Consider the following 19,969-nt stretch of genomic DNA (forward strand, 5'->3'; position numbering starts at 1 on the left):
GGTGGCTTCCCCTTCAGCACGCTGGATTGTGGCTGGATTGTTACTGACTGCACAGCTGAGGCCTTGAAGTCCATCCTTCTCCTGCAAGAACAGTGTCCCTTTGTCACCAAGCATGTCGCACGAGAGCAGATCTATGATGCTGTTGCTGTGGTAAGGCTGCTGGGCACGAGGGAGACCCGGCTGCCCCGCCGCCAACCCTTGGGTCCACTTTGTGCTGCGTAGGAGCTGCACTTCCCGTGGCTTTTGTGTCCACAAATCCCCAGGGCCAGATTGAAAGCCCAGAGGGGCATGTCCTCTGACAGCATCTGTGTTTGGGAAGCCGTGAGCCCTGTGTTGGAGGCTTGCATATCTGGCTGCTCCCAGGGGCTGCCTTCGGGAAGGCTGGTATTCTCCACGGGGTATCTGCAGAAAGATGAGAACTTCTGTTTGTTTTTGTGTAAAACCCTTTCAGTACACCCACCCTGTGCGTGTTTTACAATGGAGATCGTGTGGCTTGGCAGCATACATGTAACTTATAAATGGATAAGCAGGTGCATGTCAGGGTCCCAGATGGTCACTCGTAGAGCACCTGAGTGATAAAGTTGTGGCCCACTCCTCTAGGCACTGAAGGTCTCAGTTTAATATGAGAACTGGCCCCCCATTCCCCATCCCTGCCCCTTTCGTTTTAGCCTTGGGTGTTTCTAGAATGGTCTGCCACAACCTGTGGGCTCTCCCGCCTGCTTAACCACATGAGTGAACTCTCAGGATGCCCTCTCTCTGGTTTTAGTTGCTGGACATGAGAAATCCTGATGGAGGGTTTGCCACCTATGAGACTAAGCGTGGGGGCTACTTGCTGGAGCTGTTGAACCCCTCGGAGGTCTTTGGTGAGTGGTTGGCCAGCCAGGTGGTATGCAGACCCAGGGGCCCTGCATGCCCTGAGATGGATTTGCCAACCAGAGCCCGGAGTTCCTCCCCCAGGGTGGGAGCAGTGCCAACAAAGGTGTTGGCAGATGATGGTGGATCCTTTAAGGAGCACTCCCTAAACACTGGAATGTTCTGTGCTCCTTGGCCTCTGAAGGTGGCCATAGTGCCTGTGGTTGTGGATGGAAAAGCTGTGGTTTTGTTTCTCGGAGGTTGGCAGAGGAGTCACCTGGCTTTCTGGCTCGAGCCTGGGCTGGCTCCTGCTCTGTTTTCCATCCTCCGTGGAGACCACCCTGTGTCCTGCGTGCTCTTCATGGAGCTCAGGCACCTGGCAGGAGGGTGTCGGTAGGGACCCCCTAGCCCTGTGTCCTCCCTGCTGTGCGCATGGTTCCGGTCTGTAAGGGCAGCTGCTTTACCTGAGTGCCTTCACCTGAGTTTCTCCTTGCAAACCTTGCAAATGCCCCTATACCCTGCTTGCAGGTCTCTGTCTCGCTTCTGTAACTGTTAAATGTGGTCTAGTTGGAGTGGCTCTGCCCTGTACCCCTCTCCTTTCCCCTCCCACTGGCTTAGCTCTCCTGTAGCCAGATGGGCCTCCAGGTCACTGTGTATGTGCCGGCCACTCTTCCCCGCCAGTGGCTGTGTCTCCTGGGCCAGTCACTGGGGTCTCTTGCCTTGTTCCTCTGGAGGACCTTCAGGCTCTGGATGTTCCATGTAGGTCTGCATGTTATGATCTTTGCATTCTTCATGGTGTGGTCTGAGCTGCCAAATTGGGCAACAAGGTGAAGCTGATAGGCATCGATTCTTCCTTCCCTCTTCCAGGGGACATCATGATTGACTACACATATGTGGAGTGCACCTCAGCTGTGATGCAGGCACTGAAACTTTTCCATGAGCATTTCCCGGACCACAGGGCCAGGGAGATCCGGTAAGGATGGTCTTGGCACAGGGATGTTTGGTCACTGAGCCACGGGTGTCATCAGCTCAGGAGCCAAGAGCTGAGATGCTGCCACACAGGACACAGAGCGTGTTGTTGCTGGGGTGGGTGGCTCACTGCAGGAAGGGGACTCTGTGGATTAAAACTCACTTAATAACAGAAGGGATTTCCAGTGTTCCTGAGTCTAGTTGTATGCCCTAAAGTACAGTTGACCCTTGAACTGAACAACTTTGGAGTTAGGGGTGCCAAACCCCCGTGCAGTTGTAAATCTGTGTGTAACTTAAAAATTTTTTTTTGCTGGGGGGTGGAGGGCGCCTGGGTGGCTCAGTTGGTTAAGTGTCCGACTTTGGCTCAGGTCATGATCTCAGTGTTCGTGGATTCGAATCCCGTGTCAGCTCTGTGCTGACAGCTCAGAGCCTGGAGCCTACTTTGGATTCTGTGTCTCCATCTGTCTCTGCCCCTTCCTGCTCACTCTCTGTCTCTGTCTCTCAAAAATTAGTAAATATTAAAAAAATTTGAAAAAGAAATTTTTTTTAATGTTTATTTTTGAGAGAGGCAGAGAGCAAGCAAGCAGGGGAGGGGCAGAGAGGGAGACACAGAATGAATCCAAGGCAGTCTCGAGGCTCCATGCTGTCAGCAACAGAGCCTGATGTGGGGCTCGAACTCACGACCCTCAAGATCATGACCTGAGCTGAATTTGGATGCTCAGTCGACTGATAGAACCACCCAGGCGCCCCATAAATTTGCATACAACTTTTGATTACCCAAAAACTTTACTGATAGTCTTGTGTTGACTAGAAACCTTACTGATAACATAAGTAGTTGATTAACATGTATTTTGTAGGTTATGTGTTATATATACTTAATAAAGTAAGCTAAAGAAAAGAAAACATTAAAATAATAAGAGGAAATATATTTACAGTACAGTATGATATTTATCGAGAAAAATCTGCGTAAAAGTGGAATCCACGTTCTGAAGTCAGTTCTACATCAAATATGTGTATTGAGGGCTCAGAGTGGCAGAGCTGTAACGCAAAAATGAGTTACTTTTCACATCTCTTAATGAAGGTCAGAAAGATCTGTACCCCCAACTCCACCTGTGTCCCCATAAACGGTAGTTTTTTTTTTTTATTTAAAAAAAAAATTTTTTTTTTCAACGTTTTTTATTTATTTTTGGGACAGAGAGAGACAGAGCATGAATGGGGGAGGGGCAGAGAGAGAGGGAGACAGAATCGGAAACAGGCTCCAGGCTCTGAGCCATCAGCCCAGAGCCCGACGCGGGGCTCGAACTCACGGACCGCGAGATCGTGACCTGGCTGAAGTCGGACGCTTAACCGACTGCGCCACCCAGGCGCCCCTAAACGGTAGTTTTTAAATAAGCCTGTCCTGTTGACATCTGACACATATGCAGAGAGGTGTACAGATCTCCTATGTGTGGTGCGTAATGAATTATCACCAAGTGGGCACATAGATGTAACCAGAAGCTGCCCTCCTGGTTCTCAGGCTGCTCTGATCCTACACTTGGGGAATCAGTCCCACAGCCAGCCAGACTCGTGGGTCTGGCTTCTTTCACTCGGCTCGGTACTCGGTGAGGCCGTGGTTGCGGAGCAGCAGCCCACCCTCTTTGCTGGCGGCATTTCTGTTTGGCGCAGATGCCACACTTTGTTTATCCATTGGTTTGTCTTGGATCCTTGGGAGCCTTTCAGTGGGTTCCTGTGAATTATCCTGCTGGAAACACTCTGTACTTGCCCAGGGCACCCCTTTCTTGAGGACACGTGCTTAGGAGTGGACTCTCTGTGTTGTGGGGTACGTTCATTCACTTTTGTAGATAACCCTTCATCCAGTGTGATCTCATTGTTTCATGCTTCACAGCAAACCTGGTATAGACTCAAGTTTGGTCGTGGTGTGCTTTCTTTTTTGGATATCGCTGGATCTAGTTAGAAAAGTACTTTTGAAAGGATTTTTACCACTGTGGTTATAGAGAAACCAGTCTACTCTTTCCCTTCATTGTCTTTGTCAGGCTCTCCCAAGAAGGTAACGCAGGACTTGTAAGAGGAGTTGGAAAGCATATTTTCTTTTTAGATTTTCTGGAAGAGTTTGTGAGGTTTGTGCTGTATCTGCCTCAAGTGTTTAGAGGTTCCATTTGGCCCTGGAGTTCCCTTTGACAGGGTTAAATTTTTATTTACAGGTTCAGTTTCTTTACTTGTTATAGAACTGTACAGATTTCCTTTTGTTTGTGTTTCTTTTTTTTTTTTTTTTTTTTTTTTTTTTTAAATTTTTTTTTCAACGTTTTTTATTTATTTTTGGGACAGAGAGAAACAGAGCATGAACGGGGGAGGGGCAGAGAGAGAGGGAGACACAGAATCGGAAGCAGGCTCCAGGCTCCAAGCCATCAGCCCAGAGCCTGACGCGGGGCTCGAACCCACGGACCGTGAGATCGTGACCTGGCTGAAGTCGGACGCTTAACCGACTGCGCCACCCAGGCGCCCCTTGTTTGTGTTTCTATCAGTTTTGGGGATTTTCCTGTTTAGCTCCATTTTCTGTGGATCAGCACAGAGCTTGCCCACGGTGCTCAACAGCTCCCTTGCCACTGATAGCCTCATTTCCTTCCTGATGTTGGCAGCGTGGACCTCTTCTCCACCAGCAGCTTATCAGTCTCACCAGTCTTTTCACAGAAACCATCTTTAGTTTTTGATTCTGTCTAGCTATGTTTATGTTTTTGATGTTTGTTTTTGGTTTCACCAATTTTTGCTCTTTATTATTTTCTTTCTACTTTCTTTTTCTTAGATGGATACTAAAATGATTTTCAGGCTTTTTAAATGTGCACTTAAGATACAGTAAGTCTTGGTGTATCATTCGGTTAAAATTATTTCTGTTGTGAGTTCTTCCCTGGCCAGGAGTTGTTCAGGAGTATGAGGTTTCATTTCCAAAAAAAATGGAGGATTTTCTAGTTGTGATTTGCTGGTTTTCTTCTGTCCTGGCAGTTGGTACAGCTGCTGGGGGGTTGCTGTGTCTGTCTAGTCATGATATTGTCACCTCTGTCTCGTCGTGATTTTGTCACCTGGGCCTGGGGGTCCATGAGCCATGCACTGCGCTGAAGGGTGATCTCTGGTCCCTTCCTCCGGGTACAGCTTGTCCTCAGTGACACTCTCATGTAATTGACCTTTTTTAATGGATCATCTTTTTAGGAAGTATTCAAAAAAAAAAGTAAAGTGTGCCCTTTGGAGGAATCTTGGAGAATGCAGAAGCAAGCAGCTCATCATTGCTGGGAGGAATCTGTGAGGACTGCTTGATCTCCCCGTTTCCATGGGTCCTATAGAGCAGGCTCAGTTGGTGCTGGCGAGGAGTCTGAGAGCAGGGGATGACTTTCCATGTCAGGAAGTCCTGTTCTCCTCCTGCAGGAGTTGTGATGGTTGTAGGCATTTCATTGTTTTAGTGGCCCAGTAGTGTCTTGGGTATTTCTAAGTTTTCATTGTCATTTTTCAGCTTTCCCATTTTAACCTTAATTAGTGTCCTCTTGCTAAATCTTCATCCAGAACCATTATTTTTCCCTAGATCCACATGATTTTAGGGTCAGCCTGTGTGGGGAGATCCCCCCCCCCCCTCCACCTTTGCCCTTTCCTGGTAGTGTTGTCCGGGTCCCAGTCACTTCCCCTGTCGGCCTGGACTCCCCAACCCAAGGGGAATAGTGGGATGGGTGGGGGAACAGTTCGGGAAGCACAGAGTGACTGTTGTTAACTGTGTTAAAGCTCTAGACCATTTTTATCTCTTGCCAGTTTGAACAGAAGCATTTAAATAAATGTATTAATTTATTATATTAAAATTTTAAATTTATCTGGGGGAGTTTTAGAGATATAGTTTGAGGTAGCCAGGTACTGTGACGCTACATATATGGAACATTCCATTTTTACTACCTTGACTTGAAATTCTCTCTTAATTTCAAGCTTGCAGGAAAGTTATACTAGTAGTACAAAGCTTTCCTCTTTATCTTTTACCAAGATTCTTCAGCTGTTAACATTTCACATTTGCTTCATTGTGTTCCTTCAACGTGTATTTTTTCCAAAATCATTTTAGGGTAAATTGCAAATGTGATGTGCCTTAATCCCTAAAATCTTTAGCATTTCTTTTTAAAAAAATTTTTTTAAGTTTATTTTTGAGAGAAGGAGAGAGAGAGTGGGGGAGGGGTGCAGAGAGAGAGAGAGAGAGAGAGAGAGAGAGAGAGAGAGAGAATCCCAAGCAGGGTGAAGAGCAAGATGTGGGGCTTGATCTCAGAACTGTGAGATCATGACTTGAATCACAATCAAGAGTCAGATGCTTAACCGACTGAGGCACCCAGATGCCCCAATACTTTAGCCTTTCTTAACAAGGATATTCTCTTATGGAATTATAAGTCACAGTATTAACACTGTATAATATTAATGTCGATATAATCCTATTGTTTATTCTACAGAATTCATTTAAATTGCCCAAGATTTTGGGCAAATTTTGCTTTTATAGCAAAATCTTCCCTCGTGATTTAACCCAGGGTCACCGAACTGAGCTGCCAGCTGTTAGTCTCCCCCTGGAACAATCCTTTAGTGTCTCCTTGGGGTTGACGACTGACATTTTTAAGGCTCGTGACAAGTTTTTGTAGAATATCCTCAACGTGTTTTTCTGGTGTTTCCCCATGATTAGATTCAGGTTATGAAATTATGCATTTATGTCAGGAAGATTACAAAAGTGATGGGGACTTCTTAGTGCATGACACCAGGATGTGCACGTCAACATGGACCCTGTGATTAAGGTGATGACCACTTGTTTTCTCCACTGTGAAGTTACTGTTTTTTTCTTGTGGGAGAAAGTGTTAGATTATGTAAGTGACCTGTTTCTCATCAAACTTCTACCTGTTAGTTTTCTCATCTGATGATGATTTTTGCCTGAATCATTATTTATACGATGGCTACAAAACTGTCATTTTTTCCATATGTGTTAGTTGGTGTTCTGCTGTTTGCTTTTCCCCTGTTTGTTTATTACTGTGGAGTCATGGGTTCTTATGCTGTTGACTTTTTCTTTTTTTTTATTGTGTTAAAATATACCTAATGTGAAATTTATCACCTTAATCATTTTTATTTTTGTCTTTTTAAAATTATTTTTTTAATGTTTATTTATTTTTGAAGGAGAGAAGACAGAGCCCAAGAAGGGAAGGGACAGAAAGAGAGGGAGACACAGAATCTGAAGCAAGCTTCAGGCTCCGAGCTGTCAGCACAGAGGCTGATGTGGGGCTCGAACTCACAAACCGTGAGATCATGACCTGAGCCAAAGTCGGACGCTCAACTGACTGAGCCACCCAGGCACTCTTTAAATTATTTTTTTAATGTTTATTTTTGAGAGAGAGAGAGAGAGAGACAGAGTGCGAGTGGGGGAGGGGCAGAGAGGGAAACATAGAATCCAAGGCAGGCTTCAGGCTCCGAGCTGTCAGCACAGAGACTGATGTGGGGCTTGAACTCATGAACCGTGAGTTCATGACCCGAGCCAAAGTCAACGCTTGACCATCTGAGCCACCCAGGTGCCCCTGTACCTGTTAGCTTTATTTCCTCATCTCTTCTGCCCCCATTCCCTGGCAGTCCACATTCTGTTTTCTGTCTTTTCTTACCTCATGTAAGTGGAATCCTGTAATATATTTTTGTGACTGGGTCTGTTGGTTCTCACCCCCCTTAGGAGCTTCCCATGTATAATCTGAAACGTGCCTTGTATGTGGAGGGCAGGGAAAGACCGAGGAAAGAGACAGACCCTCCAGATGGGTAGGGGCAGTTTTTAAAAAAAAAATTTTTTTTTTTTAACATTTATTTATTATTGAGAGACAGACACAGAGCGTGAGCAGGAGAGGGGTAGAGGGAGGGGGAGACACAGAATCTGAAGCAGGCTCCAGTCTCTGAGCTATCAGCACAGAGCCTGACATGGGGCTCAAACTCACAAGCTGCGAGATCATGACCTGAGCCCAAGTCTGTCGCTCAACCAGCTGAGCCACCCAGGTGTCCCTGGGCAGTTTTAATAAGCAAAGGCGTGTCTGGGGGGGGGGGGGGGAAGGGGCAGAAAGGTGAATGGATCCCTGCAGGCTCTCACCAGATCATAGAAGTTTATAAAGAGGCCCTACCTGGGCTCAGTCCTGTATACCTTGGAGAAGTTCTTTTTATTTATTTTATTTTTTTATTTTTTTTTACCTTGGAGAAGTTCTTAGTACCACATCACCATCTCAAGGTTGGGTCCTTGGAGCGGCCTCTGGTAGCCAGAAAGGCAAGTGGAACCCACATCCCCAGGACAGGGGAAGGGGTGAGGAGCCTCCCAAGTGCCCAGGTCCAGCTCATGGGTCAGTTGGCAGTCGCTCCTTTTTGATGACCTTTCCCAACAGGCTTATTTCACTGAGCATAATGACCTGAGGGTTCATCCACATTGTGATTTGTGTCCAAAGTTCCTTTTTAAGGCTGAATAATATTCCATTGTATAGATAGACCACATGTTGCTTATCTGTTCATCTGTTGAGAGACACTTGGGTTGCTTCCACGTTTTGGCCACTGTGACTAATGCTGCAGTGAACAGCATTTAAATTCCCTGGTGGTCACTTCAGCTAGAGTGGGAGGTGCAGCAATGTCTGATCAGAAGCAGCAATCAGAGCACAATATTTTGGAAGACAGGGTCCTTTTTGCCCACCTAGGCGCTGTAAGCTGTGTGTAAGCCGCTCCAGGAGTAGGTGCACACCAGCCTGTCGAGGGGCTGGGGCTGGGAGACGGGTGGCTGCTGCCGTGCTGAGAGCTGCAGTTTCCCCTCCAAGCCTCCCCCTGGAAGTTGCAAGCCTCGGACAGACTCCAGAGTTATAGCAGACAAGGTGTTGCCGGTGCCGTTGGTGCCCAGGTGGGAGACAGGTTCCTGGGGCTTCCTGCTCGGCCACCTTCCCAGAGTCCTCTCCAATTGATTTTTGATTTTGATCTTACAGCTAGACAATTTGCTGAACTTAAAAATTTGATGCACTTTATCTTATTGAGCAGTTTTAGGTTTGCAGGAAAATTGAGTGGAGGGTTCCTGTTTACCAGCCCCCTTCCACCTCCTACCCCATCTTGCATAAATTGGTTCGTTATTTTACAATTGATGAACCGATATTAATACGTTATCATCCAAAGTCCACGGTTTACATTCAGGGTCACCCTTTGTGTTGTACATTCCATGGGTTGTGACACATCTATAACACGTGTGTTCATCATTATCCTATAGAAATGTTTCACTGCTCCAAAAATTTTCTGTGCCCATTCACCCTTCCCCTTACCTCCAGTCCCTGAGAATCACTATAGTTTGCCTTTTCCAGAATTTCACAGTTGATTTGCTTCTTTCACTTAGTGATATGTACTTAAGTTTCTTCCCTTTTTCTTTCTTTAAATGTTTTTATTTATTTTTGTGAGCACGTGAGCGAGGGAGGGGCAGAGAGAGAGGAAGACAGAATCGGAAGCAGGCTCCAAGCTCTGAGCTGTCAGCACAGATCCGGATGTGGGGCCCAAATTCATGAAATGTGAGATCACGACCTGAGCCGAAGTTGGACACTTAACTGACTGAGCCTCGTAGGCACCCCTCTTCCCTATCTCTTCATGGCTTGGATGGGTGGCTCAGTCAGTTAAGCATCAGACTTGCAGTTTGTGGGTTTGTGGGTTCAAGCCCTACATCAGGCTCTGAGCTGTCAGCACAGAGCCTGAAGCCTGTGAGATCATGACCTGAGCTGAAGTCTGATGGCTCCTTTGTCAACGATCACTTGATTAAATTTATGTGGGTCTATTTCTGGGCTCTCTATTTTATTCCATTGGTCTCTTTGTTTATTCTTTCTTCAACACCACACTGTCTGATCACTGTAGGTATTATAGCAAGTCTTGAAGTTGAGTGGTGTTGGTCATTGACTTTATTCTCCTTCCGGAATTGTATTGGCTGTGCTGGGTCTTTTGTCATTCTGTATAAACTTTGGAATCTGTCAATATTTCAAAGTAACTTGCTGGGATTTTGATTGGGATTGCATTGAATCTATAGATGAAGTTGGGAATATCTTTGATTTCTTTCATTGGATTTTTGTACCTTTTCTGTTGTAGATATTGTACGTATTTTGAAAGATATATACCTAAGTATTTAATTTTTGTTCTTGATGCTAACATAATCTTGTGATTTTAATTTCAGAATTGCTCATTGCTGGTAGAATTGTTTTTTGTCTATTAACCTTGTATCCTGCAAGGTTGCTATGATTGTTTAATAGTTCCAGAAGTGTTTGGGTTGATTCTTTGGGATTTTCTATATAGATAATGGGATTTTCTACATAGATAATTATGTCATCTGTGAACAGGCACAGTTTTATTTCTTCCACACCAATCTATATACCATTTCTTTTCTTGTCCTGTTACATTGGCTAGGACTTCCAATACGATGTTGAAGAGGAGTGGTGAGAGGGTACATCCATGTTCTTCATCTCAGCAGGAAGGCATCATTTCTCACCATTAAGTGTGATGTTAGTTGTAGGTTTTTTGTAGCTGCTCTTTATCAAGTTGAGGAACTTCTTTCTATTCCTAGTTTGCTGAAAATTTTTAATCATAAATAGGTGTTAGATTTTGTCAAATACTTCTGCAGCTATTGATGTGATCATGTGATTTTTTTCAGCCTAGTTGATTTAATAGAGTATATTAGTTGGTTTTTGAATGTGGAATCAGCTTTATGTACCTGGGATATCGTTTGTGGTATATAATTCTTTCATGTTATTGTATTTGATTTGCTAATACTCTTGAGGATCTTTGTGTCTGTGCTGCTGGGAGATAATGTTCTATAGTTTCCCTTTCTTGTGATGTCTTCGCTTTTGGTATTCAGGTGATGCTGTCCTCATAGAATGAATCAGGCAGTGAGTGTTCCCTCTGTGTCTATTCTCTGGAGAACACTGTAGACACTTTGTATAATTCCTTCCTTAAATGTTTAGTAGAAATCACCAGTGAATCCATCTGGGCAACTTTATATTCTAATTAATTGTGGCTTCTTTTGAGTCTTCTCCCTAGACCGTCCTATCACTTGCAAATGATACATTTTTCTTTGTCTTACTGCCTTGGCTAAGCCTGCATAGCAGAAGTGGCAGTAGTGGCATCTTTGTAGTATTTCCTGATGTTAAAGGGGGCTGCTTCCAATATTTCTCCATTTAGAATGATTTTTGCTGTAGGTTTTTGTTAATTACCCCTTTTCAGGTTAACAAAGTTCTTTTTTTGTAATTAAAAAAATTTTTTTTCATGTTTATTTTTGAGAGAGAGACTGACTTCAAGCAGAAGAGAGGCAGAGAGAGGGGGAGACATAGAATCCAAAGCAGGCTTCAGGCTCTGAGCTGTCAACACAGAGGCCGACGTGGGGCTTGAACTCACAAACCGTGAGATCATGACCTGAGCCGAAGTCGGATGCTTAACTGACTGAGCTACCCAGGTGCCCCTTTTGATTTTTTTTTAAAATGTTTGTTTTTGGGGGAGGGAGGGAGGGAGGGGGAGAGAGAGAGAGAGAGAGAGAGAGAGAGCGAGCGAGCATGAGTGCGAGCGGGGAAGGGGCAGAGAGAGAGGGAGACACAGAATCCAAAGCAGGTTCTAGGCTCTGAGCTGTGATCACAGAGCCCGACATGGGGCTCCAACTCATGAACCATGAGATAATGACCTGAGCTGAAGTGGAATGCTTAACCAAGTGAGCTACCCAGGCACTCCTGACAAAGTTCTTTTTTTTTTTTTTTTTTTTTTTTTAATTTTTTTTAACATTTATTCATTTTTGAGACAGAGACAGAACATGAATGGGGGAAGGTCAGAGAGAGAGGGAGACACAGAATCTGAAACAGGCTCCAGGCTCTGAGCTGTCAGCACAGAGCCTGACGCGGGGCTCGAACTCACGGACCGCGAGATCATGACCTGAGCCGAAGTCAGATGCCCAACCGACTGAGCCACCCAGGTGCCGCGACAAAGTTCTTTTTTTTTTTTTTTTTTTTTTTTTTAATTTTTTTTTTCAACGTTTATTTATTTTTGGGACAGAGAGAGACAGAGCATGAACGGGGGAGGGGCAGAGAGAGAGGGAGACACAGAATCGGAAACAGGCTCCAGGCTCCGAGCCATCAGCCCAGAGCCTGACGCGGGGCTCGAACTCACGGACCGCGAGATCGTGACCTGGCTAAAGTCGGACGCTTAACCGACTGCGCCACCCAGGCGCCCCGACAAAGTTCTTTTTAATGCTACTTTGTTAAGTTGTTTTTTCTCTCTGTTGTGAATGGGTGTTGTATTTTAGGAAATAATTTTTCTATCTCTGTAAGGATGATAAACATAATCTCTTTTATATGTTAATGTCATAGATGATTACTATAGATCTTCCTAGTGTTAAAACCCCTCTGTTTCTGGAGGTGTTTTATGCCAACTTAGTATTGCATATGTCCAGCTTAGTATTGGCATATATCTATGCTGTATTCAGTTTCTTAATATTTAGATTTGAATTTTGCATCTATGTTCATTAATCAATAGCCTGAAAATTGTGCTTTGCTACATCACTTTTATATGGTCTGTTGGATTTGCAGAATAATATGGGGTGTTCCTTCCTCCTGTGTTTTCTGAAAGAGTTTGTGTAACATTAGAATGATCATTGTTGGTGAGTTAGTAGAACTTACCTTTTAAACTTTTAGGCCTGGACTTCTTTTTCTGGGCAAAGTGACTCCTGTCTTTAGTAGTTGTAGAACCATCCAGGCTCCCTCTTTGCTTGAGGTGGTTTTGAGAAGCTACTTTTCCAGTAGTTTCTGCGTTCTGAGTTTTCCCATATGCTGCTGAAAGTTTTTTTTATTTTCTCTTAACCTTTTAGTTTCCACTATACTTGTGGTCACATCACTCTTTGGTTGCTAGTGTTATTTATTTGTCCCTTCATCCTTTGTTATCTCTTGCTGAGTCACAACATTACTAAGACTTGGTGGCTTCAAACAGCACATGTCTGTTGCCTCACAGTTTCTGTGGGTCGGGAACCTAGGCACAGCCTAACCAGGTGCTCTGCTGCAGGTTCCATGGGGCTGCAGCCAGGATGCCGGCCGGGACTGGGATCTCATCTGAGCAGCGGCTAAGGGAGGGTCTTATGGCATTCATGTAGTTGCTGGCAGGTTTCCATTCCTTGCAAAATGTCAGCCTCAGGGTCTCATTTCTTCTCTGACTGTTGTCTGGAGCCACCCTCAGTTTCTTGCCATCTGGGCACCTCTGTGGTGTCTCATGAAGCTGGGAAGGGCCAGGGAGTCTGCTTGCGAGACAGAAGCTAGACTTCCCTGTGCCCGAGTCACGGAAGTGATGTCCCATCAACTTTGCTGCAATTTGTTGTTTGGAAACAAGTCTTAGGTGCCGTCCACACCCAAGGGATGGGATGACATGGGTGTGGGTACCTGTTGGTGAAGGTCACGGGGGTCACCTTGGAGGGTGTATTTGTATCTTCACTCTGGCCTTTTCAGGGAACCAGTTATTCTCCTAAAGTACCAGTTAGACTTAGGATGGATCTCTGCCCTCAAAATCTATTATTTTCTAATTTTTCATTTCTTTTTAAAATTTCATTCTGTATATTTACCGAAACTCGCGTCAGTGACATTATTGCGGTGAAACAGAGTTCGTCTGTATCTGTAGCTGCTTGTAATACGGGTTCATCGCTGACATTTTACTTCCCTCCTGCATTTCTTTTCACTGTCAGTTTGCTTCTCCCTCCTCTGCCCTCTCATCCCTTCTTCTCTGACCTTTGCATTTCTTCTCTCAACTGTTGGTTTATTTTTACCTATTTTTGTAAGGGAGACCTTGCTCATTCTTCTGAGGCCGTGGGACGGGTGAACTCAGGGTGGGTGGATTGCTCTGTTGGTTAGCCATCCTTCTGTGTTCCAGGGAGACGCTTGAGCAGGGCCTGGAGTTCTGTCGGCAGAAGCAGCGGGCTGACGGCTCCTGGGAAGGGTAAGTGAGCTCCCGGTTGTGTGCGTGGGATGGGAGGGCTCTGCTCTTCTGTGCTCCTGTGATGCTCAGTTGTGTGCTCCGGGAGTGAGCTGCCAGCAACAGATTTCTGGTGGGCCTTGTTCAGTTTTGAACACTTGGCCTCACCCTGGCGGTGCTTGCTCAGCTCACTGTTAAAGCGGTTTGGCCAAGTGTGTTGGAAGGGCTCGGTGGTCTGGTGCCTGGTTTGTTGTGTCTGTGATTACTCCTTCCTCTGGGTGTGCATCAGTTCTTACACTGCTTTGTGGCGACAGGAGCTGGAGCCATCTTGTGAGGGCCGGGGGTGGCAGGTGTGTTTTCCTTGGCCTGAGAGCCTGGGGGCACTAGTCAGTTGCTTGCTGAAGGCTATGTGGATGGGTTTCTTGCAAATCACCCCAGCTTCCTTGATTCCGTGATGGAGGGTGTTCCCAAAGTCCGGCAGAATTCCTGTTGTTTTACATGCCCTTCTGAATGAGACTGCAAGGCTGAGGTCCTCCTCTGTCTCCCCTCCAGCTCCTGGGGAGTTTGCTTCACCTACGGCACCTGGTTTGGGCTGGAAGCTTTCGCCTGCATGGGGCAGACTTACAGCAGCGGGTGAGTATGGGCATTTGTCCCTGCTGGAGTGAGGCTCTTTTCAGCAGGACATTCTGTTGGGGGTGTCTTTTCCTTTGAAGTATTTTGTATTTTTCTAAGCTCATGAGCCAACAGCACCCTTTCTAGTAAAGACACTGCTCCGGGAAGTTTCTGGCTTGTGTGTGGAGGGGCACCTTGGGCTTGCGTGGCCCCCACGCCCAGTGGGATACCCTCTGGGCTGGGCTGAGAGAAGGGAGGTGGCTCAGATCTGAGCTGTCTCCAGCCACCTCACCCAGCTCTGTTTTGTGGTGTTTCGGGGTGGTCATACCTGTGCGGCATCTGCAGCCAGAGAGCTTTTCAGTTTATCTTCCCAGCATACCTAGGAGGCAGGTGTCTCTGTGCCCTTCACTTCACATAGTGGGTGGGACTGGGGTGCAGACTGCCTCCCTCCCCCCCACCATTCTCCTCCCCCTACCCCTGGGGAGGCCTGGCCAGTGGGCCATCGGGCCTGGGACCTCCCTGGAGTGACAGCGTCTCCTGTCTTGCTGGTCTCTACAGGGCTGTGTGTGCGGCAGTCTCCCAGGCCTGTGACTTCCTGCTATCCCAGCAGATGGTGGATGGGGGCTGGGGGGAAGACTTTGAGTCCTGCGAGCAGCGGCGTTACATACAGAGTGCCACGTCCCAGATCCACAACACATCCTGGGCCTTGATGGGGCTCATGGCCGTCAGGTGGGGGCTGCGAGACCCATCCCCAAGTAGTGGGGTTGGGAGGAGTGGGGTGTGGGTGGCTGACCTGTGAGCAGGCGTGGGAGGAGGTGAGGCCTGCAGGGCGAGGGCATATGTCTGGCCAAACACAGGGCTTCCTGCAGAGAGGCTTGCCTTTTAGAAGACCACCCAAAGTGACAAGGGAGACAAGAGGCCTGTGTCAATAGCGTAGGGTGAGGCAAGTCCCTGTAGCTGCTGTCTTTGGGCCCTCCTACCTCCATGTGTGTGTAAGCACAGACACATGCACGTGTGTGCACGTGTGCATACATGCACACAGACACGCGTAGTGTCCCAGCCTGTGCGGTCTTGTTGGTTTTGAGGCCATTTGGGGAATCTTCCTAAAACTCCCTCAAAATTAGGCCAGGTCAGTGTGAGCAGGAGCAGCAATCTGGGGGGGGGGGACCTCTAGGGAAGGGGGCGCAGGGACCAACCCCCAATCTGCCTACCACAGCCAAACTCAGTCCTGCACCCTCAGTCCTGGGGTGTCATCCCTTTCCATGATGAGTGAGGATTAGCACATGTGGCGTGTGCGGCCCTCAGAGGGTCCTGAGGACCAGTGGGCCGGATAGCCATGAGGTTTCACCTCATTCTGTCCAAAAGGCAGCGTCTTGTGGCAGGGCCCTGGGGCAGGTCTGGAGCAGGCGGGGCCGTCAGCCAGCCACATGTGTGGGGCTGCCCACCTGGCCTGCTCACCTCCACATTGGCTGCCTTTTGCATTTTTCTGGGATTCTGGGTAGAAAACGTGCAGCGGTAGCCTGCGGCGTGCTAACTCTCATGGTGGGTTCTGGTTCCTTGTGTGCGTCAGCGCCAGTTCAGTCACCACGCAGGATTTCCCATCTGCCTTGTGCCAGTAGCGCAAGGGTGCGGGTGCAGGTTGGGCTGTAGCCAGAGGCGCTTCCCCCAGAGAGTGGTGGCAGGTGCACTCAGTGTCTCCTCTTCCCCCCAGGCATCCCTGCGTAGAGGCCCTGGAAAAGGGAGTCCGGTGTCTGCTTAGAAAACAGCTCCCCAATGGCGACTGGCCCCAGGTATGCTGAGGAGGTCTGAAGAGCTCGAGGCCCAGCACCGACCTCGATTTGCAGGAATGTTTTCACAGCCCTACGCTGTCCCTGTGTCCCTGGTGACCTCCTTGCGGGCGGGGTCTCAGCTTTGGGGATTTGAGATTAGTGAACACCGCCAATGAGAGCCTGTGGTGGAAGCGGGTCTACAATGAAGCCCTGGCTCGGAGGCAGGGCTGGTGGTGCTGGGGCAGAGGACGCTGGATAGCCTCAGGTTCTGCCTCAGCATGGAGTGCAGGAACACCTTCACCTGTCTCCTCTGATGTGGGGTCACGAGGTCACACGAGGCTGACCCCCTCCCTTGGATGAGTCCAGGGTTGACAGCTCTGAGGGGCTGGTAACTCAGGCCAGAGGGTTTGCTGCAGGGTGAGGGGTCCAGAGCTAGGGTGGTAGCAGGGGGATGGCCTGCAGAGGTTCCCTCGGAAACCCCCCCGCCTCTGGGAGCCTGCCAGCTCTCTGGCTAGGGTCTCTGTTCAGGGAGCCCCTTAGCCACCTGCTAGAGCCTTTGTGTTTATTTCTCTGTGTTCTTTCAGGAGAACATCCCTGGCGTCTTCAACAAGTCGTGTGTCATCAACTACAGCAGCTACAGGAACATCTTCCCCATCTGGGCCCTTGGCCGCTTCTCCCACCTGTACCCTGAGAGTGCCCTTGCTGGCCGCCCTTGAGGGTGCCTGGCAGGCAGGTGGGTGGTGGGCACTGTCGTCCGGGAGGGCGGGGCAGGAAGGGGGCATCATCTCTGGTGAGCTGCGGGATCCCCTGCCCAGGGGTCCAGTGCCCCTCACAAACCCCTTCCCCGGGGTGGGACCAGGCCTGGGGCGGGGGTGGGGCCGGTGGCTTTAGGTACTTGATTTTCAGGGTAGGTTTAGTTCTTAGAAGAGCTCGTGGAGCTCAGGTGAGGAAAGGAACATGATGAGCCATGATCCTGGCACAGTGTGTTCTGCAGCACCTAGCCAGGGTGTGCGGCCTTGCTTTGGGGCTGGGAGGGCTTTCTCCACCAGTACTTCAGTTCTTGGGAGAGGGGAGTGCGGCCTCCCCTCTTCCTGCCCGGTGCTGCCCAGGAGCCAGCCCGACTGGGCTTGCCCCTAGGCTGGCTCTTCCTATTTCTTCTGTCTGTGGGGCTGAGGGACGTGATCTGTTCACCGTGGCGGCCCCGGGCTCGGCAAGGGACAGGGACCAGACTCGCCGAGTGTCTGTGGCTGTGTGGAGGGGAGTCAGATGTGGCTGCTGGCCGTGCCCTACACCCTAGGCTCACCCACGCTGCATCGTGGTCACCAGTTGTGGGCGCCAGTATCGCTCTCTCCCGAGTTTGTAGCCTGCAGTGTCTCGTGCTGACAGGCGCAGGCAGGAGACTAAGTGTGACGAGGAACAAGTGCTCGTGAGTGGTTTAGTGGTTACCACCATGGGGCACCATGTGTGCCAGGCACAGCGGAGCAGTCAGTGCTGCTGGCTGGAAGGGCCTGATGCTGTAGGGTGCCCTCTTGGCCGCCGCCAATGCTCGTGTCCTGGTTTGTGCTCTGAGGGGAAGTGAGGGCTGGAATTCCAGGGTGGTGCCTCTTAGGAGCTAAACCTTTCAGTTCCCTTCTGGCTCTATGTCTGGTTTGGTGTGCATGGATTTGGGGGCCAGGATGGAAAAACCTGGGCTCTGGATTTGCCTTTGACCTATGAGGACAAGTGGGTCATGTGCTCAGGGCTTCGCTAGGAGTGTGGCTGTGAGGAGTCACCAAGAGCTTTGATGAGAATAAAATCCAGGCCTGGTGTTGCCCCTAGGGCCCTGCTCTGGTTGGCCACCCTAGTGCCTCTCTGCCTGTTCTTCTGTGCCGCCTCCTGGATTGGTAGCCGCCCCTGACTGTGCTCCCTTGGCAGACTGTCCTCCCTCAGACAGCCAGATGTCTGAGTGTTCCTCTGCTCCTGCCATTCTCTGCCCAGATCCCTACAGGGCCATTGCTGAGACTTTGCACCATATGGCCTTGACCCTGCAGCTCTCTTGGCCTTGAGTGCCATCCCTGACTCAGCTTGGGGCTTGCCTGCTTTGGGCTTGAGCTGTTCCTTCACTAACTTCTCTTGCCCCAGGGTGGTGCTTCTGCTATGAGCCCTGCAGGGCTGGGTTTTGTGTACACGTAGATGGCCCCATCGGCTCTACTGGCTGCCGCACTGTGTGGCACGTAGTGGGTGTTCAGTGGATACCTGTTGACATCAGCACTTCTCCCCAGACATTTCTAAACTCGGGTTTATTTTGGCTGAAGGAACTGTTGGGATCCCTTTGAAATCATCGGGTTTGCTCTTGCACTTCTTTTCGTGGCCCCTGTTCTCCCCAGCTGGGGTAATAGCAACATAGGTGGTGATTGACCACAGTCTGCTCCTTGAAGTGGCTGCTGCCCCTGGTAGGCTCCCAGCCATGGCCAGATCATAGGGTTAATGAAACCTAAGAAATGAAAATCTACTTTTATACTGCAAATGTTGTCACTTCTGTGGGCAGCTACCGTAATAAATTGACATGTGATTCCCTTAGAAGCATGTCACACTTGTGTTTTGTCTCATCTTGGAAAGAGTCACAGATCTGGGGTTTTCAGAGACTCACTTGGATACCATGTTGGACACTGGGCCACCACCTCATCAGTTTCAGAGGATAAGAGTAACTGCTTAAAGATGAGCAGGTACATGTTGTTTTGAATGGAAATTATGCGCTTCAGCCTAATTAAAAATCAAGTTCTCAACAAAACAGAACAGAAATAGACAGAATGGACTCATGAATATAGAACAAACTGGTGCTTGCCAGAGGGGAGAGGATGGGGGATGAGTGAAATAGGAGAAGGGGCATAAGAACACAAACTTCCAGTGATAAAATATGTAAGTCAAATGATAGAAAGTACAGCATGAAACATATAGCTGATGATACGGCAGTCCCATTGGGTGGTGACTGCACTTACTTTGGGGGTACTGAGCATGTACACAGTTGAATCAGTGTGGTGCACCTGAAACTAACACAACCTTGCGTGTCAGTTGTACTTGAGATTAAAAAAGAATCAGGCTCTCTTTCCTGGGCAAATCATCAAAGATGCTTGAATTCAAATTATTTTTGGTTATTGGGAGCAGATTCTGAGTATTTACTGGGAAGTTTTTGCTGGAGCCATATTAGGTTTTCTGCATTCACCAGATGTAAACTTTAAACCTTTCCTTTGAGGAATTCTCTAACTATAAATCCTTAACTCACAGTGGAAATTCAACTCTAAGAAAATACTTTTCCTTACTGAACCTAATCAATATGCTACATATATTTAGATTTTATTTAGGCAATAAAATGTTATAAAAAGTAATGCTATTTACTGTTGCTTCTTTATCCTTTTCTTAGCAGTTACGCTAATTATAGGTTAATTGGTCAGCTTGATTTATCTTTGTCTCCATCTGCAATATAAATTTTTATTCATGATTCACTTTGTTTAAAAAGGAATTGAGGGTAGAAACAGTCAGAGCAAAGTCGATAGGACATGAGGCATGGGTCGGGGTCAGATTGGTTTGTTCTTATGACCTCAGTTTTGGTGCTTAGCTTTCTAGGAGGTGGCTGGAGCTTACACACAACAGCCCCAGTAGTTGGGGAGATGCTGGTCTCACCGGTTGTGGATGGGTCACAGCTAGGGCGTCTGCTCGCGGTGGGATCCCACCATAGTCACCCACATAGGTGGCAATGGAAGGAGGCTGAGGATGCTGCTCTGGAGAGCACCGGGCCACTCTGTGGTATGAACTTCGTGCCTGGCATTTTC

At 48.1% G+C, this 19,969-nt stretch overlaps 2 protein-coding genes across 6 annotated transcripts in view; one reads left to right on the forward strand and one right to left on the reverse strand.

Moving 5' to 3' along the window:
• LSS (lanosterol synthase) overlaps positions 1 to 19,969 on the forward strand; it is a 46,902-nt gene that overhangs the window by 16,494 nt on the left and 10,439 nt on the right. For 3 of the 5 annotated variants that reach the window (XM_003991353.6, XM_019839258.3, XM_006935797.5), the window contains 8 exons: positions 1 to 150; positions 767 to 863; positions 1,720 to 1,825; positions 13,738 to 13,803; positions 14,332 to 14,412; positions 14,950 to 15,120; positions 16,103 to 16,181; positions 16,745 to 19,525. In XM_003991353.6, the coding sequence (XP_003991402.3) occupies positions 1 to 150; positions 767 to 863; positions 1,720 to 1,825; positions 13,738 to 13,803; positions 14,332 to 14,412; positions 14,950 to 15,120; positions 16,103 to 16,181; positions 16,745 to 16,876 (882 nt within the window). In that variant the 3' untranslated portion in view covers positions 16,877 to 19,525. Of the gene's footprint in view, positions 151 to 766; positions 864 to 1,719; positions 1,826 to 13,737; positions 13,804 to 14,331; positions 14,413 to 14,949; positions 15,121 to 16,102; positions 16,182 to 16,744; positions 19,526 to 19,969 lie in introns of those variants that run through there. The other 2 variants (XM_019839257.3, XM_006935796.4) reach the window with 1 other exon arrangement.
• Positions 104 to 19,969, reverse strand: part of LOC123379827 — a 26,119-nt gene continuing 6,253 nt past the window's right edge. The window contains exon 4 of the mRNA XM_045036480.1: positions 104 to 402. Coding sequence (XP_044892415.1) covers positions 104 to 402 — 299 coding nt within the window. The remainder of the gene's footprint in view (positions 403 to 19,969) is intronic.

Source organism: Felis catus, chromosome C2 (assembly GCF_018350175.1).
Source record: "Felis catus isolate Fca126 chromosome C2, F.catus_Fca126_mat1.0, whole genome shotgun sequence".
NCBI classification, from domain to species: domain Eukaryota; kingdom Metazoa; phylum Chordata; class Mammalia; order Carnivora; family Felidae; genus Felis; species Felis catus.